Here is a 25,840-nt window from a genome sequence, read left to right as displayed (position 1 = left end):
GAACAGCATCTCTGGGAAATTTCCACACCTAACATCACTTAGTTTAAACCGATGAGAGGTCCACATTGATGTATTGCCACTGCACAACACTTCTTCCAGTGGGAAAAACACACTATCAGTTTTAACAGTTTACAAGAACTTGGCACTTGCAAACCCAAAATCAGCACAGTGTTCTTGTCCCACACATTTATTGGTCTCAGACTCACAATGTAGGGGCCACAGAATGGTATTTCTTGACTACTATGTACATGAAACTTGTTCATCACCATGATCTGGCACACTTTTTTTGTTATTAGCTAAATCCTGTAAAGCAAACTCTTGGTGTCACAGGAATGAGATACAATACAGCTGCTTTATGTAGCTAAGGTACTTCTAGAATGCCAGTCAAAGTCATCTAGAAAATGTATCATCAGGACATTAAACTTCACTATCATTCCACCAGTGCTCTCATTTTGAGATTAAAGATAAAAATCTAAATATAGATGGAATCATAACTCGATAACAGCTTCTTAGTCTAGTAAACCTGGGGCACACTATAGCTCCTAGATTCCCCTTGTTCTGCAGCAAAATTGTTTTGTATACCTAGATGAGATGCTGTTTTTCTCTAAGCCTTAGTAATCTTATGTCACTTAGTTTCCTTATGAAACTCAATTTTCAATGAAATGGAATTAATGGTATTGCCCTATTTTGGTAGGGTAGTTTTAGCTGGCTGACTCTAGACGTGTAAGCAGCTGGGAAACCGCAAATAATAATTTAACTCATTTGTACTTGCTTATGGTTACGCTGTTGTTACTCTTTGTATGGTCTTACATATTTCTGCTCTGTAACTGGAGATGGGAATTAAGATCTTAACCTGACACTCATCACATAATAAAGTACAAGTCACTCACCTTTAATGTCTAGGAAAAAATCTAGCAAGCATATGTAATTTTGAAGCACCAAATAAATTTCTCTGCTTGACCTAAGTCTCACAAATCTTCATACTATACTAAAGGACTGTCAGCTGAATGAGTAGCAAAGAAATGAAAATCTCTTTGCAGTTAAATATGTGACTTGCTCAAATACCACATGGAAGAAACATTTTTCATCTGGTATGGAAAATAATTCTGAAACATTTCAGGTCCAATTAGACACATGTTGAACTGTGAAACATCCCTTTTTTTCACATTTAAAATGTGTGAAATACTGATGATAGAGAGCTAAATTGGACTCTGGTAGAATTAAAGGAGGTTCCAGGAATGACCCTTGCCACAGGAGCTCCCTGCCATCCCCTGTGGCTGCTCCAGAGCACAGAGCTGCCTCGGGGCAGGCAAGGAGCAGCCCCTTCCTTCCCTCTGCTGCTGCTCGAAGCCTCGCAGCATTACTGGGATTTTTGCTTTCGCATCTCTTGTTGTGCCCAGCAGACCTAATGAAAGCACTGTCTGTGTTCTCCTTCTTCAGCAAATACATGGAGAATTAGCTTTGCTACAGGAAAATTCACTGCTACCCTGGGCACGCTAGCAGAAAAGTAGCAGGTACTTGAAAGAAAAACTTAAATCAACTAAAAATCACGTCTCAATCCCTCCTTACCTGAGCTTCAGCCTTCCTCAGCCATTTTTTCTTCCCTTCCAGTTTTTTTCTGTGTAGAAATTATTGTGTTGAAAAATAAAATAAATAAATAAAAAAGCAAACAAGCAGGTCAGCTAGCTCAGCAGGAGCTACATGCTGATTTGTCAAGTTTGGATTTTGGGGGGTGCAGGTTTGGGGGTGGGAGGAAATGGAGCAAATAATGGTATTAATCCTTTACACCTGAGAGTTTTAGCTACTGCATTAAAAAAATTGGCAGTGGTATCTTCTAATCCCAAAGCCCAAGTGCAGCCTATTATCCAGCAGACTGCATTCCCACACTTGACACCTCCCCTAAAAGCTTTCCTGCATTTGTGCCAGTTTTATCAGCTACCTGAAGGACTAAAAGAGAACTCGCTCTCTAATTCCCAACCTTTGAGCAATCCTGCTCTGTTCCTTGAATAGCAGGGGTGGAATAGGGCACTATCTTTAGAAAGCCTCTGCTTGTTCACTTATACCAGCCTGCTTTGCTATTAGCCCTGAGTCCAAGCCATACTACTTAGTAAAAGCATGAAAAGCATTCAGTGGTGGTCTAATTTTGTTCTCCCTGCTTTGCCCTGAGGTGTGAATGTCTCTGCTGTGGATCTCAGAAGCTTATGACTAGTTCACAAAAGGATGATGAAGCAGTGCAGGTCAAGACATGAAGAAAAAGTTAATATTTGAGTAAGCCGGCAGGAAGAATTTAAAGAGTCAGGATAAAAAAAACCAAAACAAGCAAAAACCAAGACAAACAAAACCCAAAACAAACAAAAAACCAACCAACCAACGAACCAAAGAAACCAAACGAACAAAACCCCCAGAATTCAGACAAAGCCAGGAATGAGGATTAACACTAGACAACATCTGTGACAATGAGTGATGAGGATTCCTAGTCGCATGCCTAATACCACAAGTAACAACCTGTCCCCTAGCCCCAAGAAGAGTGACCTCAGTGCTCAATGCTGGAACTGCCATTTCAGATGAAATCTAGGTTCATGCAGTCTAGTCTGTCCCTATGACAGTAGCCAGTGTCACACCCCATGGTGAAAGAACAGAAAATACTGCTGTGAGAGGGAACTGATGTAGTTTAGCAGAACAGGTGATGTGATTGGAACAAACAGATACAAGACTCAAAACCGCTTTCAGGTTAAAAACCTACTTGTTTATAGTCCAATTTTATAAGCTGATTTACTAACCTTTCTTCATTTACACATTAACACCATCACAGCCACAGAATCTCTATTAAATACAATCTCCTCTTGCAAGTTTTGGGAGGACATGCTCCTGCACCTCCTAGGTCTCATCCTAATTTTTAGAGATAACAGCAGGTTTCTTACTAGCAGTGAGAGACCTGTCATGCTGCCTTGTTAGTGGCCCCTGTGCAGTACAGCCTCCCCAACACCTTGCTGAACAATGTTGGTTCTATGCCAGAAGGATAAGGAAACACAACCCAGTTAATGGTAGAATTGGGCAGATTCAGTATAATTAAAATGGATGTTTTAATAATTTCAGATCCCAGGCTCCTTTGTGAGTTAACCCATAAATGCAGTATTGCTCCAGGTCTGGAAGGAACATGATACCTGTCCTTTTTCAAGTTACAAAATAAGATTTTATACTAAGATTTCAGGAAAGGGACAAACTGGTTGGAATTTTGGTGTAGCATTAACAATATACTGACTGTATAATTTTTTCAAATCACAGCTTCCCTTGGATTCTGTCACAGAAAGGCTGACACACCGGACAAACCAGGGAAGAAATTAGATCATTTGCAATCTGTTACTCTTTTTTTTTTTTTTTTTTTTTTTAAGACACCTGAAGCAGATAAAAAACAGAGAGAGGGTGTCAGATCCCCGCTGGGTATAAACTACCATAGATCTGCAACAGTCACTGAGTATAATGAGTCAATATATTGACACCTACTGAGAAGTTATCCTGTGTTTCTCAAAATATTAACACCAGAAACAATATGAGGTAAAAGAGAAAGGGGCTTTTACCTCATCTGTTCAGATCTTCAGCCTAATGAATGTATCACTTCCCTCACATACACACTTGATAAAATGAGCCAGGCTGAGTCAGAGGCACTGTGGCACCCATCTGCCCCTGCTGATTACCCTCCTCCTTCTAAACATCCACCCTTCACCCCAGAATACACCTTGCTCTGCTGCCACACTCCTATGTTGGTCAAAATTTCCCCTGTGCCAGAAGAAGATAATAAAAATAATAGTATAAGCAGGCTTCTAAAAATCAATCATCTACCTTGAATTTTTTATTTACAACTAAAACCCTAACCCTAAAACTAAACTTTATTTTCTCCAGGCTGAACAAACCCGATTCTCTCAGCCTCTCCCCATAGGGCAGGCTTCCCAGTCCTTGAACATCTTTGCATCTTGTCTGGATTCTTTGAAACCTGCCTGCATCTTTTTTTGTATAGCAGGGACCAGAACTGAACACAGTGTTACAGATGTGGCCTGACAAGCACTGTGTAGAGTGGGATGATGACTTCTTTATCTTTGCTGGTGATGCCCTTGTTGATGTGTCCCAACATCCAGATGGCTTTTTTTGCCACTGCAGTACACTGTTCTGAGCTTCTTGTCCACCATCCCTTTCCACAGAGCTAATCCCCAGCCAGGTGGATCCCAGTCTGTGCTGCACTCCTGGATTATGTTTTCCCAGGTGCAAGACCTTAGAGTTGTCCTCGATTCCAGGAATAAACACAAGGTGATTCAACTCAATCCACTTAGTGCCTTGTTCCTGTCACATCTGTAAATGCTACTGACCATCACCTAGAGACATGCTTCTCTAGGGTAAGTGTTTTTCTCAGCCAAGGGGGCTTCCTCATGCTTAAATTTAAGGAACTACCCTGTCACTTCTCCCCTCCCAGCCTCTGCTTCCTTTGACAGTATTCTGGTGCAGATATTCTAAGATAATACAGTTACTTTGATGTTTTTAAAATGAACACTTCTTAAATTGAAAAATGGTCTTTTAAATTAAAAGAGCAACATTTTGAATTTCAACATTTTTCAATTTTGAAACATTTAAAATGCTAATTCTTTTATCAAAAATGTTATTGGAGCTGTTATCAAAATGGTTATAACTGTAGTAAAACCTTTAGAACATGAAAAACAAATCCATTTTGAACTCTGTGAAACAGAAAAATCATCAAAACCTCTGTATTGAAAGAATAAGTTGAAAAATAGTTTCCAGCTTAGCTCTTTAGAAAGGCAGGCAGTTAACTCACTCCTTCCTGCACTCTCTCCCTCATCTCTCTCTCTCTGCAAATGCAAGCACAGAAAGAGGGCTGACATGCATTACTTGCAATATGGATACAACAAAACATGGATTCTCCACAGCCTACCTACCTATGAATCTACCATGCCCTGTTTCCAGAGGGCTAGCTATTCACATGCCCACAATTTTATGTACAAATTACAACCTCTACAGCTGAAGAAAACTGAATGGACTGCTTTCCTGGGTAATATCTTGCAGGAAGAGATACAGAATCCTAAGCGGTCCTGACCACGTGCATACAACTACCACTGCTGCACCCACACATCACTCCTAACTGCCTGGGTCTCTCCCCACAACTATTTAAGCTGTAGGAAGTAAACTAAATTAATAAGAGTTGGGGATACTACTTGGATTTTATCTCTAAAATGTCAGTGCTAGTGAATACCTGTATGGGAACAGCAGCTGCTAAAAGGGAGAAAGTAAAACTTTTCTTGAGACCTGAATTAAGATATTTTTGAAATATAATGTAATGATGCAGAGCTGTCATAAAAGCCACTGAACTCTAATCTTTCCTCTCCCTCCTGTTTAGTTGCTCTCTAGAAGTACAGCCTTATAGAGGTTCAGTGTAAGAACTAAAAGGATTATCATGTTTAATGGAGCTAATGTTGGCTAAACCTCAGCCCCAGTTATTCATTTGCTCTTGCCAGCACGGTAAAGCTCAACATCCCAAATTTCTAGGACAGTTGTGTTAATGGAATAAGCAAAAAAGTCAAATGAGATGCTATCTGAGCCTGCCTGATGAGATTGCAGTTTGCAGACAACCCTGGCTTATCTTAGATGATGAACGATCGGGGATAAACAGAATGCATCAAGTCTGTTTCCCCAAGACCTTGACTTCTTAGTGGTAGGAGAATATGAATAACACCTAGGCAGCTCAATATAGTTTAAATGAGAAACTAGATAAGATCATGGTGCTAACAAATATCCACTTTAAAAATATCCCAAAATACTTAGTCCAATAACCACGCAATGCAAAGGATTAAGCTTCTGGTAGACATTATTTTAGGAAAGGTAAATTAAGGGCAAAACTAAGGACTACCTTCTAAATGTAATATCTATACAAAGGCATACATCATTCTTTCTCTGTGTACACTTACAATGCTTGATTTCTGCATAATCAAAAACTGTTATGTATCTCAAATTGCTTTATAAAGCTGTGTAACTAGTAATTCCCATACATAGGAAAAAAAATACAGTAAGTAGTTTGAGTAATTTGGCTAAGATTATAAAACCAGAAAATAGAAGACTCAGAAACAGATTCTTAGATGCTTCTTTGCTCCAGATTCCCAAACAGACAGCTTTGTATCAATGACACTAGCAAGAAACAAGTTGATGTGAAAGACATAGACAGAAATCTTACAAAATAAAGACTAAATGCTGTCCCACAAGGCTGGGATCTCATCAAAATTATTCCATTTGACAACAGCCACTGAGAGACAAATTTTAAAGCATCTAGTTTAGGTATGCAAATCCATAATTTGTAGAGGCATGCAAGGATTATTAATTTATGCAAATATGACTGTATTATATGTGCCTGAACAAGTATTGTAATATATTAATGTATTGTAGTGTTTATCCTAAATGCTGTATTGCCTAAAGTGTGAATTCTGGGGGCTTTAAATTTATCTAGCGTTAAACACTGAAAAAGCATGGTATGGCAGCTAGCAGTGAAGGTGGGATCAAGACAGAGTTCAGGCTTGCTCAGGTACCAGGTTACAGGCTGGAATTCTTTGGTGAAGGCTCAGTGTGGAAGCTCACAAAGAATTTTTTTCATAAGAGAAGTTCACAACCACAGTCTGGTATTGAAAACTAGGCTTGTTGCACAGTGGCACTTAAATACCATTACCTTATTACTGAGGCACGACGCTGCTCTGTCATCTTTAAATGCTCTTCCTCAGAATCCCACTGATACCAATTTTAATTTAAAAATTCCTATTCAATTAAACTCTAAGCTACAGAGCCATAATAAAACAAATATCCAGTTTCAGGGCTAAAAATTGTGAATATCACGTGGTTTAGAATATTTGCTTCCAGAGCCCCAGTCACCTCCAGCTAAGATCAGAAATATTTCTCATTCTTCCTGCTGTTCAAGCCACACTGTATCAAGTATGGGAGAAATAACAGCAACTATTTTGGGAGCATTCCAAATGGATTATTGCTCATGTAACCCAGGCTTTCAGAATGGTTCTAATGGCATAGATGTGTTGTTTGTTTGCATTTGTGTCCAAACCTTTTTATGACTAGGACTAGTTGAGAATTTTTTACTGACAGGTATTTCAGTAGAAGTAAACTGCTTATAGGAATTGTTCTATATTCAGTTTTAAGCAAGTTAAGGAATTTAACAGTAAAGCTTCAAATTTAATTAAAAATATGTTCTGTTTACAAAGCTTAATAAATAAATACTTAATGAAATTTAAAAATGTGAAAGATTGAAACTCTTGTAATGATGTTATACCCATGATGATCAAAGGATATAAATGAGCATGGTTTGCCTTTAATAGACCTACTGGTGTATAAGGATAAAATGCAAAACCTGAAGAACATAAACCCCATCTTGATCTAAAAGAGTAGCAGCATTTTACAAAGTTACATGCAAGTTTAGGCTAGCAGCTCTGAATTTAACATTGATAACAAATAAAACAGTCAGTTAGAAAGAACAGGTTAATTCTACCTGTAGGTCCATGGGGAGTGGCACTATCAAAAGGAGAGGTAATACGCTCTTTCCCTCTGTGGAACAGAGAGAACTAATTATTATCTATAGGGCATGAAGGAATTTCCCAGGCAGAAGGATGTAAGAAGAAATACAACATACTATAAATCAATATTGCTATAAAGAGCCCTTGATTTTTAAAGTCTAACAGAGTAACAAATTTGAGTTTCTCAAATCTTCCTTTGAAACTACTTCGAAGGACTCCCTTGAAGATCAGGGTTGATAGTACAGAATAGTTATTTGTGAAAAATGTTCTCCCACTGTTCACTGTGTGTTTCTGTTTACTGAATATCAGTGTGAGTTCACCATGGTACACAGCAGGTTTGGGGGCTTAGGTTCCATGAAGTCTTTTGCAGGATTGCATGACTTTGCCATACTGGTCCATATTCTGAACCACACATGGTAAATCCAAAGCTTTGTGTGGCTTTATTGTAAATGACATTTTAGTATGGTCACTATAGAAATGAGGCCACCTGTGGTTTGGTTTTATGGAATGAATTTTACTTCTGGTGATGAATTCAGCAAGGTTGTTGCAGAGGTAGTCTGAGGACTATGGGCATTTTAGGGAAGGAATCAATTCTGGAAAAAAGCCTTTTAGTCATGGTTTTGTTTTCTTTTTTTCCTATAGAAGTTTAACAGTTTTCTGCTTAAGTTCCTGTATGCAGTTTTAAGTCATAAATGTATACAATGGGTGCATTTGTGCACAGAATAAAGGATTGTTTTATCACAATCTTGCATCTGGTGCTTGGACATTTCATATAAAACTGTGATCTATCTCCCTTGAGCAGCAGCTGCTGAAAGAAGGTAGATGGACTAACCATCTCTGAATTCCTTGGAATAGTCAGTGTTTTCAAAATTTGGGGCTTTTGTCCTATTTCATAGGAAAAAAGAAAACCTGACTAAACTAGACAGGACAGCTCTTCATTCTCTGTAGCCTACTTTATGTACATCATAGGTTACAACACAGAAAACCCTTTCTGCCCAGGCCAGAAGTTCCTTGGCATTCCTTTTCTGCTGCTGAGTCTGCCAACTGCTAGACAAATACAAGATCAATAAAGATTTTCATCCATGGTTGGCACAATGTTGAGGAACACTCCTGCACACTACCCCAGCTGAAGCTGAAGCTATGATCCAGAGGTCAGAGCTACTTCTTTAACCATACAGGTAAAGACTCTGCTGACAAGGGAACTTAAGTGACCTCTAGCCAGCTGGAAGCATGGTGTCAACAGACCAAACTCTGTCTTGAAGTCAATTGTCTTTTGATCTGTAATAGCAAAAATAAGATCAGACTGATAATGTCTCCCAAGATCCTAGGAAAGAAGTATTTCAACTTCCCATTACTACGCAGGCATTTAGAGCACACAGTGAAGAAGCTCTGTTTTTTCTAGAGCTATAGAAGTGGTCAGGGTCAAGACAGGACCCATAACCAGAAGCTGTTGTTTCTGTGTTCCTTGCTTAGATGACTGACTTTTTCCTTGAGGCATACTCTTATCTTAAAGCTGCTCTTTAGAAGGCTTACATTACTTCAGATGAAAACACTAAATAGAAAGTACTTACTTCTATGTGACATGGACTGTTAACAGAAGCATTGTGATTGCTGCTTGAAAGTGGCCACAGCAAGCTTAACATCTAAGTAGTTTGCAAGCAGAAGAGAAAACATTTCTGGCAGCATTTAGTATGGGTGAGATTTTTATTACACACAAATGCACATAAATCCAGCTTTTCTACAAAGCAGTGTATAGTGTCTCTGACAAACACACCATCTTTTCAATCGTCACAACTCGATGATGTATGTTACTATTAGGAAAAGGAAGTGGTATGGCTGCCATATGAACAGATTTTGCTAAAGACGTCTTATTCTTCTACCTGGAAATTCTGTCTGAGGAAGCTAGAGCTGCTTACTCATGTCTGGAATTTTTGGGCATCTAGTTTTCCAGTGCCCATGTCCAGTCAATGCTATAATGCATGTGCACCGAGGCAAATGTCCCAGAAAGACCTGAAACAATAACTCATTAATATGAGACACAAGGTACTGGAGGAACATCATTAACCACCATGGTCAATGTTTCTTTATAGAGTCAGACTAACTATGCACATATTTCTGTGGGACAATACTAGACAGAAAAACAGCCATTCTATGAATAAAAAGCAGCATGAACAGTGCAGTGGACCAGACATCACTAGCACCAAGTTTTACTGACTGGTTGGACTCTTTGCATGGCTTCGTTCAGATAGCCTAAACTCTATTAACCTCCAGAGCCTATTGATTAGGCACCCTGATGGATAGCAGTCAAGTGACAGAAAGCAGCAGACCCAGGGACTTCAGCAGATCTAAGGCTGCTTAAATGTGACAACAGTTTCTGACTCAGCAAGCTTTCCCTCTCCATGTCCTGTTTTCTCTTCTTCGAGAACTATAAAAACTGGTTGCTTGTGGTCTATCAGTGCTGTGATGCTCTAAAAACTATGTAAAATGCTTTAACAATATAAAAACAGCTAAGCAAAAAATTTTAACATAAAATTCAGACTTCCTAATAAAGATTGGCATGAGAAATTATTGGAATTAGGAGAAAACTGAAACAAGTCTCCTTCTACATTCTTCACAGCACAAGGTGATCATCATTTGTGAGGTCAAGGAAAAGAACCACAAACCTTCCTTGAGATATACAATTAAACATATCAAAGAAGTTATCTGTGTCCATCTGTAGCATCTGGCACTGGCCACGGTCAGAGACAGACTACCAGACCAGATGGACCAACATGTACGGCAATTCTTATAATCTCATGTGATTAATTTCTTCCTTCAGGTTAAATACGTCTCTTCTAATTGTACATCAACATCTAACCAAAATTGGTGCTGACATATCATTGATTGTACTGTGAGTTTATCTGCAGCTCAGCATTCTGGGACAGTTTCGTCCCTTGCTTACCTCAACTCAACTGCAGGATTTGTTTATCAGTGAATTTCTACTTTCACTCATACATTTTCCAAGACTTCTCCTCAGAGATTACCCACAGAATGCATGACTCAACTGTAATTTGAACCAAAAATCTTTTAAAGTCCCTCAGTCTTTGTTACTGAAAGACTCTAGCCTACAGGACTGTAGACTGTAAGGCTCCAATAAACGTTTTTCTTAAAGCTACAGTTTTGCCTATGAATTCCTAGAGACTACCCTTGTGTGGCAGGATTCTAAAACCTTCTCACAAATTCTTTTGAAATGCCCTGTTTTCCTGTGGTTCATTCTCAGATATGTAGAGATACCAGAGACAAGAGAAATCTCACCTTCGATAAGAACCATTCACTACATAGTTTTTTTTTTTTTCTGAGGATTATTTAAGTAATAGTGATCACTAGATTTTACAATTTTATAATTATTTTATAAATAATTAGAAACCATTAGCATTACATGATAAAATAATAATGTTTCGTTGTCATATCATGCCAGGGGCTCCCTATTGCCATATTTTAAACTTCTTGACTAACTAGGACTTCTATAAACACAGCTGAGTTCAGCTATGTGAAAGCCAGGCACCGAATCAGCCTCACTAGAAGGTGCCCTTGAATCCAACAGGAACTGCAGAAAGTTGCTGTAGGCTGGTGGCTCAGGCTGTGAAATGGGATAAAAGAAGAAATACAGAGCTTCTGAAGATGTGACTGCTTTGTCTTTACTCAGTATTTGGAGGGAAATAGTCTCCAGATACAGCCTCTAGCACTTTCTTCAATCTGAGCTCAGACTCCCTATGGACATGAATTACACACAATCCAAAACTTCAGCAGAAACGTAAAAACCAGATATAGCTTCTGAAGAGAAGCAAGTCTCCCCGAGGAGAAATACTACAAATAGCCCTATGCAGACATGTAGGGATGCCCCAATAACAACATCTGCTATTCAGACACTGCTCCTCTTTGTCTCCTGTTATGTAAGTGGGGAGCATGGGCAGGGAAAGCACACACCCTGAGGTATCCCTGCAGACTGCAGCACAGCTCATCCTTTACGTGGGCCTGTTCCAGTGACCTTACTAGTAACATAAATGAAGAATTGCATAGCTCTTTCCATGCCAAGCAGCAGTGGAACCCAGTCCATAGAAAATATTTTTTTGAGGACTGGTGAGCAGTGAGCTAAATATATTAATGTCTCATTGTAGATATTGACAATAGGATTTTTCAAGAACACAGGCAATTGTAAAAAACAAAACAAAAATCCCCACAAAAATTCTAAATTCTTGATGGGTGTTCCAATCATCACAGTACCTGGATTTGTAAAAACATATGGAACACTTTGAAATCTAGGTTCAAGGTCAAAAAGGTGTGTGGCTAGAAGACCACTGTAAATTGAACATCAGCAGCACATGGCTCTGCTGAGCAAGCTGATAGACCTACAACATTTGGCAGAGCAGCCTGAACCTCCTCAACTCAAATCAAGAAAGAACAAGAGAGCAGCCTCGCTCCTGAGGTCTCACAATCTTCCTTTCCCCCTTCCTGCCTGCCTGCCTGCCTTCCTTTCCTTCCCTGTTCCTTTAGTGCATTTTTTCCTCCAGCTTCAAATCGTGTCTTTTGTTGAGAACTACTTTGATCTTTAATAGTGCTTCTGATCATCCCTGCTCCCTTTACTTCTGATTAAAGAATGGGAAATGGGAATTGTACCCTTGAATGATATAGACTTCCTCTTAATTTCTACCTTTTTGCTGTCCCTCACCCCTTCTTTCCCTTGCTAGCTGAAATCACCTTGATAATTTTATTAACAAGTTTTGGTAAAATGAATTCATCAAACACTTGCAGACAAAATCTAACTTGTGGCAGGAGAAGAATACAGTGAACAGAGACACTGAAAGTAGAGACTGGGGGTTGTGGTCAGCTCTTTGAGTCACTGATGTAAAAAATCTCCCTGGAGTTCTGGAACCAGCAAAGAGAGATGCATGTCCATAACACTCCTTGAAGCAGTAAATGAAACTATCATGAGCAGCAGAGAATCATTCACTCCCAGAAAGAAATGCCTGAAAAAAACCCCACAGCATTCAACCACACAGCCCACACCCTTGACACTGTAATCTTGGGATGAGGATCAATATTTCTTTGTAGAACTGGCTGCATGAAAGGGTACTGATCCTTCTCAGGGTATTACAAGGATGAATTCCCAGAGTTTCATTAAAAGACAGTACCAAGAGCCATAGCACTGTGATGGTCCCTGAATTCAAAGGACCAAGTATTCCAGCTGAAGTTCAGAAGTATCTTTCCAGTTAGGAAAGAACAATAACAACACAGAACTTTTCCTTTCACATGTATTTCACATGTATTATGTCAGGATCTGAAGAGATTTTAAATACTCATAACATTTCTACACTACACCATAGGGAAATTGAAGCACCCGGCAATATATGATGTGACCCTAAAATTCACCATCCAGCATGTCAGAGTAAGCTAGTGACAGATCTAGGAAAAAAGTTTGGGGGTCCTTGTCCACAGTGCTACTCAGTGCTGCTGCTGAGAAAAAATGTCTTCACCATTACCCCTTGCCACCCTGATCTTGGGTAACCAAATATATATATGTTTTGGGGGGTTTTTTTTCTAAGCTAATACATATTGATTCTGGAGGACAGGCACCCCCATCACCTTATTTTGTTTCAGTGCTGGGGTGTTCATAGTGCCTAGTAACAGAAAAACAAGTCACCAACTAAAAGGAATGCTTGCAGGGCACAGACACTTTTCTTCAGAATTGCAAAAGAGAAAAAAAAAAAAAGTTAAAAAAGAAGACAGTATGAATTCTCTGCTCTGTTTCTTTCTTCCAAGCCTATAGAAGGTGCTGCATACATTTCTCAAGGAAAATTAATTTATTTGCATTTTCCTTGCCTCTAATGAACTGATTCTGAATGCATGAGGGCACAGGAAGGAAAACAGTGAGATAATAAAAAGTGAAAAGGCATTCAAAACCATCAGTATCTTGCAAACCTACACTGACAGAAATATGCTGGACTGCAGACAGGGGAGTAAGACCAGAAAAACATGGAATAGCTTTTTCATTATTAAACTGCAAAGACAACATGACATTGGGGCAGCAGGGGGTTCTCGACATTGGGGCAGCAGGGGGTTCTCCTGCAACCCTATAGAGAGGTTATGGAAGCAAACATCTAGATGTAGGTCACTGCAAAAACATTGCACTCAGTGGACATCAGTGAACGACAAATTCCTCTGTAAAAGACCAGGAGATCATAATTATCAGCAGAATAATCAGAATGTGAAAAAAGTGTAAGACTGGCTACCATTAGACAAGTTAACCAAGAAAAAAATGAAAGAGCTTTTGCCTACTGTTTCCACTTTCACCTCACCAGGTACTAAAAGACCAAAAGCACTTGTGGGTAGAAAATGTGACTATATAACTACAAGCTTCTATTGTCTTTGGAGTGCAACTGTGCCAGAAACCAGGCAGATCTCAAACCATTTTGCAACATTTGCTAGCATAATCACATACTTAAGAACCCAGTTTCCCTGCTTGACAAAATGAGCAGTGTCAAAAGTTTTCAGTTTTAATAAAATATTGGTAGATTTGGCTTCTCTAAAGCTGTGTTTATGTATGCTCTGTAGACAAGGAGAAACATATGTTAATAATCAGTGTGCTTGGTGCACAGTTATCTACTGTGTCCCCTCTCCTTTAACTCCTCCATAACTGCTTTCTATTTGAGAAATTTCTGTACTCTCCTGCTTTGTCCTCATAGCATAGTCGGAAGCCTTCACCAGTGGTGGGGGACATTTGTGCACTGAAACAGAAAACCTGTAGAAACAGCTAGATAGGAACACTTCCAGATATTGTCCCTGTAACATCTGCACTGGCTAGGGTCATTAAGCAAGCCAGCTGAAGCAGGAGCAGCAGGATGCTGCAACTGCAGGATCCAGCCGTGACTCTGAGTCATGAATACCCTTGCTGGGCAGCACAGAAGATGAGGAAGGAACCAAGGGATTCACCAAACACATCCTAGCTGATGTCATCCAGCATGATGCTAAGGATGCCAATGCCTGGGAAAAAAACCCCAAAACCTCCTCTACCCTAGCAATCATTTGACCTGCTTGGTGCAGATAATCATACTTTGTTCCAAATTCAAAACCACATTCCAAGCATAGCCTGGAGATGGATTTACTCTACAGTTATTGCCTGAAGCCTGATCTGTCGAATAAACAGATGATTTAGCCTGATGGTGCTCTTTTTATGAGCCCTCTAGAAAACAGTTGTCTCTGATTCTTTACCATGTGATATTCACAGACTAAGCAGAGGGTCTTTTTTTAGCAACATCTTGCATCTTTCTGATTCATTCACCTTGTCCCTTGAGTTTCTGCAGACACAAGGCCCTTTACAGACTGTGAAGCACTTTCCACACTCCTCCATCATCAAGAATGCAAAGTGATGAAAGGTGCAAAACTAAGAAATGATAAAGTAAACCTTAGCACTGGATCAATTTAGTAATGTCCTTTATCAGCCTGCTATTCATGCTTAGCAACCACTATGGCTCACACCAAGTTCATTTTCATTTTAATACACCTTACAGAAAAGCAGCCTAAATATACATCCCCAGATCTAAAGCATATAATCTGAAAACTACAGGAACAAGCAGATCATTTCCATTAGTTTCTTATGTAGCAAAAACCACAGTATAAACCCAAAGCATATAATTATATTCAAATTCTAAAAGACAGTGTCGGAAGTACTTTAAATTCATAGTTTGGGGGAAAGTCACTCAGGGGTATAAGTAGTTTTAATGTGCAAAAACAACACACACACACGAAGAAAACACAAGAGAAGTAATTTCTGAGAGTGGTGATGGAGCTGTGGCAAATTGCAGCCCTCCAGCTCCACTGGCTGCCTGGAATTCGGCACAGTCGGCATTCCGTCTGAAATGCTCTCCTGCTCCTTTGGAGCTGGAATAAGGCACTAAAGCCAGTCCAGGCATTAAAGGTAAGAAGGAAAACACTACTGGGATCTGTGTCCAGAATCTGAAGGCGTTTTGCTTGTCCTTCAAGAAATGAGTGAAGCAGGCTGCTCTTTTAAGTTGCTCCAACATCTAAAGCCCAAGAGGACTATTGCGATTTAAAACACTCTTGTGGCTCCCTGCCAAAGATCTTAAAGCACACAGGTACACCAGGACTGCTCACTTCACCTCCAGGATAAATGGTTTTCTCTTCATTTCACAGATACAGGAAACAAGTCACAGAGAAAGGAAATTTTTCACCAAGGTCATACAAAAAATCAGAGTCACTGGTCAACAGCATGTGCAGAGGTTACAAAGAAGACAGGAAAACTATCTTTTAGTCTCTAATGCAAGTGATCTGTCATAGTTACTAAAGCCCACTAAAACAGAAATGCAAACCAAAAAATGTGTGCCACTTCACACAGGACTGTCATCCTGGGCAACTACACAGATAGCCAGCCTTCTTAAGGTGCAGAACATGGAAAGGGAGAAAATATGGTTATCCTGTGTACTTCCCAGACCAAACTTCCATTCCTTGCCCTTACAAGCTCCATCTCTTTATTCAGTTACCTTTTGCATGGTGAAATATGAAACTTTCCTGTGTCCAGTTGAAGGCTAACCTTTTTTTTTCAATATTTCCACCTTAGACAACCTAGGTAAACTCTCCTACTTCTAGTCAGAATTGTGTAAGAAATTCAGAGCTTCCAACAGCACTGAATGAAATAACCCAGTGATTACAGTAACATTATTCAAGTATATCTTTTCATGCCATGGCAAAAGAAGAGAAAGGAAAAAACCCAAAAGAAACAAAACAAGAAAAACTGGTCAACACCTTTAATAAAAATGTCTTTTGTTTTTTAAAGGTAGAAATATTATGAAAAGTACCATTCTCATTCTGCAGCATTCTGACTGTGTAGTTTATGTCACATACCCCAGTATTCTTTATAACTTCAATGCCTATACAAAGCATACAGCAGGATCCTTCATCTGTCTTTGAAATGCAGTCACCTCTGCAGTAGAATGTGGCAGTTACTTGACAAGTCAGGGCTATCTTATCCAAATGCAGAAATGATAAAGAGAAGAAGAAACCGCTCTCCAGCCTAAATTGCAAAGGAAATATAAGGAGAAAGAAAACCCTGACCTAATTCTGACTCAGGACTAGCATTCCCATTTTTTGCAGAATGTGCTATGAGATACTGAGCAAGCAAAAAGCAGCTATCAGAAGAGGGGGTTTTTTTCTAAGCACATGTCTTAAGAGACTACATCTTCAGCAGCACCCTCTGACAAATCTCTCAAAGGGCACAGAGACATATATATATCTCTATATATATATATATCATAATATGACAGTGTCCAACAGTAAGATTAGGTTTTTCATGTTCCAGATCTCATATTACTGGGATCTCCCGGGATCAAGTACCAGGCAAACAGACTCAAGCTTCAATTTTATAGTACAGTGCAAGCCAGTCCACATTGGAAGTTAGTACTAAGCACTCCATGGACAGCAGAATGAGAAGTCAAAGCACCTGATCAGATACAGCTTCATATAAAAGTTTGCAAACAGTAATACTGCTTTAAGGAAACAGCCTTTGCATATACCAGATTTTTTTCTGTGGTCAGCTAAAAGTATACTTCTTCAGAAGAGCTATAGAGACCCAGTGCAGGGAGTGCAAAACTCAGCTATGGTCACTTAAACAAGACTACAAGGGACTAGTGAGCTTGAATGCTTAGATTTCTGTACAGACCGCTTGAATCAATTTGAACAGACCTCGTCTTTCTTTAAAAATATAAGCAATTGTTAATGTTTATGAGGAAGAAAATGCAAATATTCAAGCATACAGAATCACTAGTCTTTTCAAAAATATTAGGCTCTAGCAGAGACTAGAGACAAGCCACAGAAAGACTTCTGGCTATTCACCTTTGCAGACTTTACCTGCAATCCTAATTTCAGCTCTGAGTGAAGTTAATTTTACTGGATCACTGACTGCTCTCTATAGGATATTTTTTTCCCTTTTGTTAAAGCTACTAAACTTTGATTGAAGTAACCTCCCAATGAAGGAAGAACAGGGAAAGTCCTGCTCAGTACTGAGGAACAGGCAGTTCCAAGGATGGGAATTAGTTTTCTACTCTACAAGAAGGGTGGGATCACAGTAACAAAGACACTTGAGGAATAGAACATACTGGAGAATTAGCTAGGCGAAGGAGATGTGTATAATGAGGGGGTACATTGTTACCACTCTGTGTTGCAAGCTTCAATGCTGGTTTGCAAAATATCTTCATAGAAACACTCTTTGATTGGTCCAAGCATTTGTTCTCATTTACTAACCAAAAAAAAAAACAACACCCAAAACCAAACCAAACAAACAAACAAACAAAACAAACAAACAAGCAAGCAAACAAACAAAAAAGATTAAAGAGATTGACATGTTTCACATAAATGACAGAACTTCTACGAACTGACCAAGGCCTGCAACTTAACACCTACAAGATCTGGTTACTGCTTACATCAGTCCTCGTGTCAAACCTTCACTTTTTGCTGTGACTTGTGCAACAGCCTGAGCAAGCGTAGTCCCCACAAAATCAAAACCAAAAGAGAAATGTCCCTGGGCACAGCACTGCACTCACAGCTGCTGCTGCACAGCAGTACTCCGAAGGATGGGGCAACCAGCACAGGGCATCACAGATCTCTGTGCATCCCTGCCACCCATCCATTATGGACAGCCAGAGAAACAAAAAACTGGAGGAGAAACCAAATTAATTCATTCATCATTGAGACAAAAAATGCACAAATATCTTCATTTTATCTATTGACTGAAGGTATGCATTATTCATCAGCTGAGGCAATAAAGACTTGGAAAGAGGGGCTATGAAACCACTGCTGCAGGTTCTGGTAAAACAGCTGACCCAGCAATGTGCTAGATAGCCAGAGGGGAAGCACGGGTGGACTTTCAATACATACAACCCTAACTTTGTTCCACAGACAGATTTTTTTCTTCCTTCTGTCCTGCAAGCCCTTAAGTGAAACAATGAAGAATCATGACTTTTGCTTCCTACTGTCTGGGGAGAGAGTCTAGGAATGTCCAGTCTAGGAAGGTCATCACCTGAAAAAAGAAATATCCTCTGAGCTGCAGAAGTCCCCTGCCCAACCAGGCTTGCTTTATGGATGACAGGGAAGTAAACCTGTTACAAAGATTTTCTCCTTGAGAAGATGCACTGTGCCGAGTTTTACATTTGCAGGTTGCATCTCAACTACTGAAAAGCGCTAGATTAGTGATTTCAGAATTAACTCTTGTAACACTAGTGTGGTTATATACTGCCAAAACTGGCCCTGGTCCTGTTCAAATTAAGCCACAAGGTTTTGCATTGATTTTAAAGGGGAGCACTGAACTAAGACTCCAAACAAGTGCTTGCTGCTTGCAAGACATTCACCTTTCCTCTGTTCTCGGCGCTAATCTGCATCTTCAAACAGGCTGAAATCTATTGGGATGTATAACAAAAAACCCACTATAGATAAGAAAACTGAGCCATGATGGGGTCACTGGGAGACAACATGACAGGGTGACTGCAGGCATCACCTGTTTCCTTTCAAAACAAGTATAAATGTAGCCATTGATCAGGGCAGGAGTCAGAGTGAAATTTTATTTTCTCCTAGGAAAGAAAAAAAAACAGAATCCCAGAAACACATGGAGTGCATAGCCTCCCTGAGATCTGACTCCTCAGCACTGTCACAGATCCAAATTCCAAGGGCCTCTGTCACGCAACAGTGAACAAAAACACAAAAATAAGCCATGTGTGTGTTTACAGGACCAGCTGTCTTTGTGGTCTCTTTTTCCTCTCTTTCCTCTCTCTTTCCGTCCCCCACTCCCCCCCCCCCTCCCCAACATCCCTTTTACTTGTGGCCAAAGAGGGTTTCCATGCCAGTTTTGCTACATGGCATGATTAGGAAAGGAAAAGAAAAAATCTCATGCTGGCTTATGTATTGGCCTGAGCTCCCTGAGCTCTCTCAATTTCTCGATTCCTTACTGCAATGAGGACATAGAAAAAATGCCTGTCTCTCACTGAAGTTGATAACAGCTTTTGCTCAGGGCTCTTAAATGAGGCTTTACTGGGCCTTCAGGGCAGATGGGAGACTCATCAAGGAGAAAAGAACTATCACTTCTTGACCAAGAAACCAAATGTGAACTTTCTCAGAGTCCTGCCTGCCTGCTACATCAAGGCTAACCACTAACCATTTTACAACATCCTTGTCTCTTTTCTTCACAAGCGACCTATGAGCCAGACTTTGCTATCCCCTTCCACCACAACAGCACTCAGCTAGACAAGCCTGTCTGTGTAGGGTCAGAAGAAGAACCAGTGTCAGAAATGAGGGAGAGGACCACTTGGAAGGAGAGAGAAAGGGGACAGCCCTGGGACACTTCACTGAAATGCCGCATGACATGGCTGCAGTAGATGCTAGGAGGATGTGTTAAGAGCTATGTTGGTGTTAAAGGGATACTGAAACCCAGAGTGTCACAGCTAAGTGCTTGGATGTCCAGCAGAGCTGTCTGAAGCGTTCAAATGGCATAGAGAGGGATGGACCTCCAATCAAAGCTATGGGTACACTGAGAGAGTTGTAGAAAGAGCTCAGTTTTGCGGTTCTGAGCTGAGGCGCATTGGAGAGGGAATGGGCACAGGAACAAAGCCAGGAGGCAGATGCTGTGGGGTCACAACTGAGCACCAGCAGAGCAGGGCTGCGCTAGCAGAAGGTACTTTGGCAGAGCTGCTGGTGGGTGCACTGGGAGCACTGCAGGGCAGGTTGCGGGTGCTTTGGTAGGGAGGGGGGAGCCCACAGTGCTGCAGAACAACACCTTGCTGCAGAGGTGAGGACTTCAGACAGAAACAGCACTGGTCAAAATGGGTTGAGCTGGATGCACGCAGCCAGTACTGCAGACACAAGTGGTAGCAGTTTGTCAGCCTATCAGTCTTCCACTTCTACCTCAAAGCTCACATCCCAAAAAGCAAGACAAACAGGTTACCACACGGGAAGGGAACCATTGCCATGCCAGATATCAAGACCATCTGTTAGGCACCACCCATGTGAAACTCTTTTATGGGGTTATTAATCATTAGTAGCAGGAGCCCTGTTATTTGTAGCAATACTCAATAACCATGTTGGGTAGTCCCTATTGCACTAAAGCAAGAGATGTGGGGGATCAGCCAGTCCCTGTCCCGAAGTGTTTCCAACAGGTACAGTTAAAGCAAAAGCAAGCTGGGAGGATAGAGAAGCACAGGGCTGGGTACAATAGCAGAGATTTTAGTCACCTTTCCAGCATATCACTACCTTTGCCTAAGGGGTGTCAGAGCAGAGCTACCACAGGATTCAGCAGGGATTGGCTAGACTTGACCCTGACCTGCAGCTCTGCAGGAAAAGGGCCAAGACCTGCCCTGCCTGCCTCCCCTGTCTGCTGTGGCTGAAGGCAGAAGCGAAGAAATTCAGGCAGAGCTGAAAGTGGAGATGAGGGTGAGTCCCCTAGTCAGCCAGGCCAGGGCCAACTCCTCTCATAGTGGACAGACCCAGGAGAGCCCGGGAGAGGTAGTGCTGGTCCAGCTGCTGAGCGTTGCTCAGCATTTCAGGGACAGAATACTGACGGGACGTCCCCTCTCCCGTGGAGTCCCTCAGACTCTCTATTCCCCTTCTCCCTTGCTGCCAGAGTGGAAAACCCAGTCCCTATGTTTCCCTTCCCCTAGGTCTTCCGGGAAGCTACTGCCAGGCACCAAGCAGGGAGTCAGGAGCAAGGGTAGGGAGACCTCGCCGTTTCCTTAGTACACCCCGAGCCACCCGACAGTTTCACCAAGGAGAGTTGCGAGCGAGGGAGCAAGCGGGCAGGGGAGAAGCCGAGGCGGGAGCCTCCCCCGAACACCGGGCCGCCTCCCCCGCAGCGGAGCATCCGAGAAAACGGGGGAGGGACGCCGGCAGGGAAGATGAGCTGCTGCAAGAACCCTGTCAGCCGCTACGAGTAGGCTAGGGACGGGAGCCAGAGTTACTGATCCTCTTTTTAAAGATCTCCAGCCCTAGAGGGTGTCCCTCCAGCTGCTCCGAGATGTTGGGAGCTGCCCGAAGCAGCCCGAGCCCCCTCCCTCAGTCCTCCTGGACCACGCCGGCTGGGGAAGTTAGCTCTGGAAACGGCCCGTTCTTAGCCGGTTTTTCTCTCGGGGAGGTGACAGGGGAAGAAAAGAGTGTTAATGGGGAGGGAAGCTAACGGCGGAAATACGAGGGACTGGGAAGACACCCCCCTCCCTCCCCCAGAGCCCCAGCCATCGCCCATGTTCGCTCTCTGCTGCTCCAGCTGCTCTGCAAAAAGGTTAGAAAGAAACAAGAGTGGGAACCCACCGTGTCCTCCTCGGAGGGAGACAGGGGACCGGTAGATAGAAATAGGCACAGAGTGGTGCTTGCTGCCGTGGAAGTGATGCTCATACTGAGCCTGAGATACAGACGAGGAAGAGGAGGCAGGAGAAGCCACGTTAGAGGAACTCCACACAGAGCTGACGATACATCCCCAAAAGAGGGAGCACATCCACAGGGTCCAGGCGGGGCGGCGTCCCGGGCAAATGCTGGGGTCTATTCTCAGGTGCATGGTCAAGGCACAGAGCACCTACAGACGGGCAGTCTGAATTCCAGCCAGGGAGAGAGGATAAGGTTCATGATGCCAGGGGACCCATGCTAGCAGAAAGGAGAGTCGCTTCCGAGGCTCTAGAGTGTGCGTGTATGTTCAAGAGGCAGAGACAGTATGTGTCTGTGCGAGAAAGTGTGTGCTAGAAGGGAAAGGAGGGAGGGGGGAGGGGGGGAGGGGGAGAGGGGAAGGTTAGTAACCACACACAGAAGAATAAGACGCGCCGTTTCTCAGGGCTGGATCTACTGTGCCAGGAACCCCGTGGCCGTACCGAGCCTCCGGGAGAGCGCAGGAAAGCCGCACATGTCAGCGCGAGGGTCCTGAAGCTTGCACTTGTCAGGTTCCTCCAGGATCACGGGGTCCTTGAGGACTTCTCCCTGCCTGCGATCCCTGTCTCTCACTAAACTGAGAGGGACTATTGAAAATTAAGAAGAAGAAAAAAGCCAGAGACCCCAGGTAAATTTTTGACTTTTTTTTTTCTTTTTTTTATCCCAATTCCAGGGGGGTTCTGTTGCTTCTCCACTAGCAAGTGTTGCAATGCAGAACTGGTAGGGTCACGCACACGCGCGCAACACACACACACATACACACACACACACACACACAGAGATCTGGATTGTTATCCTCCTTCCACCGGATCCAGGCGACCGAGAGCTCAAGCCGATTAACCCTGCGCAGCCGGGTAGGGCAACGCCAAGTCTTCCCAGGTAGGTAAGTAAGTAAGTAGGTAGGTAGGTAGGCAGGTAGACAGGCAAGCAGGCAAGCTGGCAGGCAGTAAAGCGCGGAGGCGAGGCCGAAGGGCCGGGCGGCGCGGTCCAGCCGGGCGCGGAGCGGCGCGGAGCCGGGGGCGGGATGCTAGCGGTCGGCGCGCCAAGTGCCGGCAACTCGGCGGCGCAGGTGAAGCGCAGCCGGGGCGGCCGGGGAAGCTGCTCCACGAATGGGTGAGCCGTATGCAAATATCCCGGCCAGGGAGAGCCAATGAGAGCGGCCGCAGCTCTCCGCAGAGGGACTGGCTGGCTCCGGGGGGAGGCGGGGCCGGAGGGCGGCACCGCCCCCGCCATTCATACGCCGGGTGCCTCACACACACGCTCGGCGCCCCCAACCACCCTGGAGGAGGCGGCGGCGGCGGCGGCGCCTCGGGTCCGGCTCCAGCGCGGCCCGCGGGCGACGAGGGGGGAGGGCGGCGACTGGCGGCGCTGGAGAGGCGGGGAACACCCCGGAAGTGTTGTTGGAGTTCCCAGCCCTACCCCGGTGAAGGGGGAGCGCCGGCAACCCCTGCCCCAACCCTTGCCCCTTTCCGTCGGCACCCGAGCAGCGCTGGGGTAAACGCGCCCCGGTCCGTACGTGGGGGGACGGAGCGTGCCCGCCTCGCACGGACAACCCCTCTTCCCTCCCCTCTGCCGCTGTCCCGCCCTGCAGTGTCGTGCCTGGAACATCTCTCCGCCGGCGCGGAGCCGGAGGGGCAGGAGCGGAGAGAGGACGCGCAACTGAGACTGCCCGACCCTCTGCCGTGCCATAAGGACGCCCTTCATTTATCCCGCCGCCCTGTCCTAGAGCTTGTCCTGCGGCCGCAGCTGCACAGGGACGCAGGAATGACTGACGCTGGCTAAAACTCCGTATTGCTTCTGTAAAGTGTTGTTGGGTTGTGTGTGCTTGCTTGTTTTAATGCTCCTGCAGTAACAAGCAGAGTCCAGACAGGCATAACTGCACTTAATCCTCCGGCTGCCAGCTCGAGTTTGCAGCCCATAAATTAATAAAAACACGTTAGCATTATCTAGAAATTCATTGCCTATCAATTTGCATAGCAAAATTCCCCAGCCACCCTAGGCTAGCCAGGCACCAACGCTGAAGTGATTCATTCAAGATCAATTCTGGGAGTCAATAAGGAGCTCTGGAAAAATGAGCCAGCCCGCCCCAGGACTCACAGTGCACTGCACTGCTTCCTCTCCTTTGTTTGTTCATTCAAACCAGAATAAATTGTTTATGACTGTAAGTTTCCTTGTTTTCCCTTCTAGATCCTTGAATGTAGGTGTGCACACATGCGCCTCAGAAACCTACTTGACTCATTTCATACGTATTTCCCTAATGCAGGGATGCAATGTTTTCGGTCATTGATCTCAGGTTGTTACAACACGCCACTAACTAGTCACGATCAGCCCGAATTTCTCACCTAGTATTTCTCACTGAACCTCATATGCTTGTAATTTATTTTTCCAGTAACTTGTTTATAGTTTAAGTGATGTAAATCAGGGGCTAGAGCAGACAGAAACACTTGAGTGTCTTGCTGGGTTTAATCAATGATTGTGGATGGTAAAGCTGAAAGCAAGAATATTACTTTCAAATTTATCCAACATCTGCCACCTAAGAATCTTAGAGTGCTTTAAAATCTTTTATTAACAAAGCCATTCAACAGCTTTAGGTATTATCTTGGCATTCTGCAGATAAGGAAACAGGCTCAGAGACATCGAGCCAGTGAGTGACTGATAGACATGGGAACTGAACAGAACAGACAGAGATTCTCCATCCTAGCCAGCACACATAAACTTCTGACTGATTTTTGTGTGAATATCATCCTTCCTCACAACAGGGCACACAGAAAGAAACAGAGGTGAGTAACCCGTGGTGCAGGTGCCTGCTGGCTGACAGATTTACAGTGCCATATACAGGGCTCAGAGCAATTTTATCTGTGCAAGACAACTGTTCCTGGCCCCGAGTTTTGTTGAGGTTGCTGCTATGTATGTGGTAGGATTGCCAGAAGGATCCTGTCTTCAAGAAGAAGCCACTTCCTGCTCCTAACTGTAGCTGGGAGAAGAGGGCAGACATAACCTGGCATATCACCCTTGAAAGGCTGCCAACTCATGAGGATGCTGCTAGCATACACCTCAAATCCTTCAACACAGAAGTCCTGATTTTCAACCAGTCCACAGAAAAAGTAGTCTAAAATATTCATTGTTTTAATCTGTAGGTGGCTTGTGTTAGGGAAAAGAAGAAAGGGTGTATATTAAATACAGCTAAACAAATAGCTTATTTGTAAAATACAGGAAATCTATTCAGAATAGGTTTCAGACCCAGATAGTTATCAGCAATGCGCCAAGATCTACCATCATTTTACTTTCCTTTTCTCTTGCTGCAGCATTACAAAAAGGATAGAATATACCACACATGACAGGATCAACCACTTAAGTGGGGACTCCAGATCAAAACATTGAGGACTCAGTGCTGCTTCTCCAGAAGGTGGTGGTGGAAAACTCATTCATTTGTATGAAAAATTGATGTGTTTTAGGAAGCACAATTCTAGAGAGCAGACCAGGGGATGGATACACTACTTGCCACTTCTCTGCAGCTATTTGCCTTGTTGCTGAAAAAGGGAAAACAGATGAGGGACTTTTTTATTGACTAAACTATGGTAGCATCTTTAGTATCTTAACTGCCTTTTAACAGCCTGGCAGAACACAACCTCTTCTCTGTACTTGAGCCCTTGTTCACACTGGCCCCATCTTGGACTGCTGTAGGAGGCAGAGCCCTCAGTGGACAATAAATTACCAGGCTCCAACACGAATCACTGATCCTCTCCTTACTCAGTCTGCCACCAACACTTCCCCACATACAGAGGTCCAGCTTAGGTGCAGGGGATGTACAAAGGAGATGAGCATTC

The 25,840-nt window shown here is 43.0% G+C and overlaps 1 protein-coding gene across 11 annotated transcripts in view; it reads right to left on the bottom strand.

Annotated features, from left to right (window-relative positions):
- The window catches only part of NRXN3 (neurexin 3), an 897,015-nt gene that overhangs the window by 332,303 nt on the left and 538,872 nt on the right, over positions 1-25,840 (bottom strand). For 6 of the 11 annotated variants that reach the window (XM_008505178.2, XM_008505179.2, XM_030451653.1 and 3 more), the window contains exon 1: positions 21,906-22,263. The exons of 4 other annotated variants lie outside the window; for them this stretch is intronic. In XM_008505178.2, coding sequence (XP_008503400.2) covers positions 21,906-22,149 — 244 coding nt within the window. In that variant the 5' untranslated portion in view covers positions 22,150-22,263. Of the gene's footprint in view, positions 1-21,905; positions 22,264-25,840 lie in introns of those variants that run through there. One more of the 11 variants, XM_008505183.2, reaches the window with a different exon arrangement.

This window comes from Calypte anna, chromosome 5A (assembly GCF_003957555.1).
Source record: "Calypte anna isolate BGI_N300 chromosome 5A, bCalAnn1_v1.p, whole genome shotgun sequence".
NCBI lineage: Eukaryota > Metazoa > Chordata > Aves > Apodiformes > Trochilidae > Calypte > Calypte anna.
This window is presented reverse-complemented; position numbering and strand designations above follow the sequence as displayed.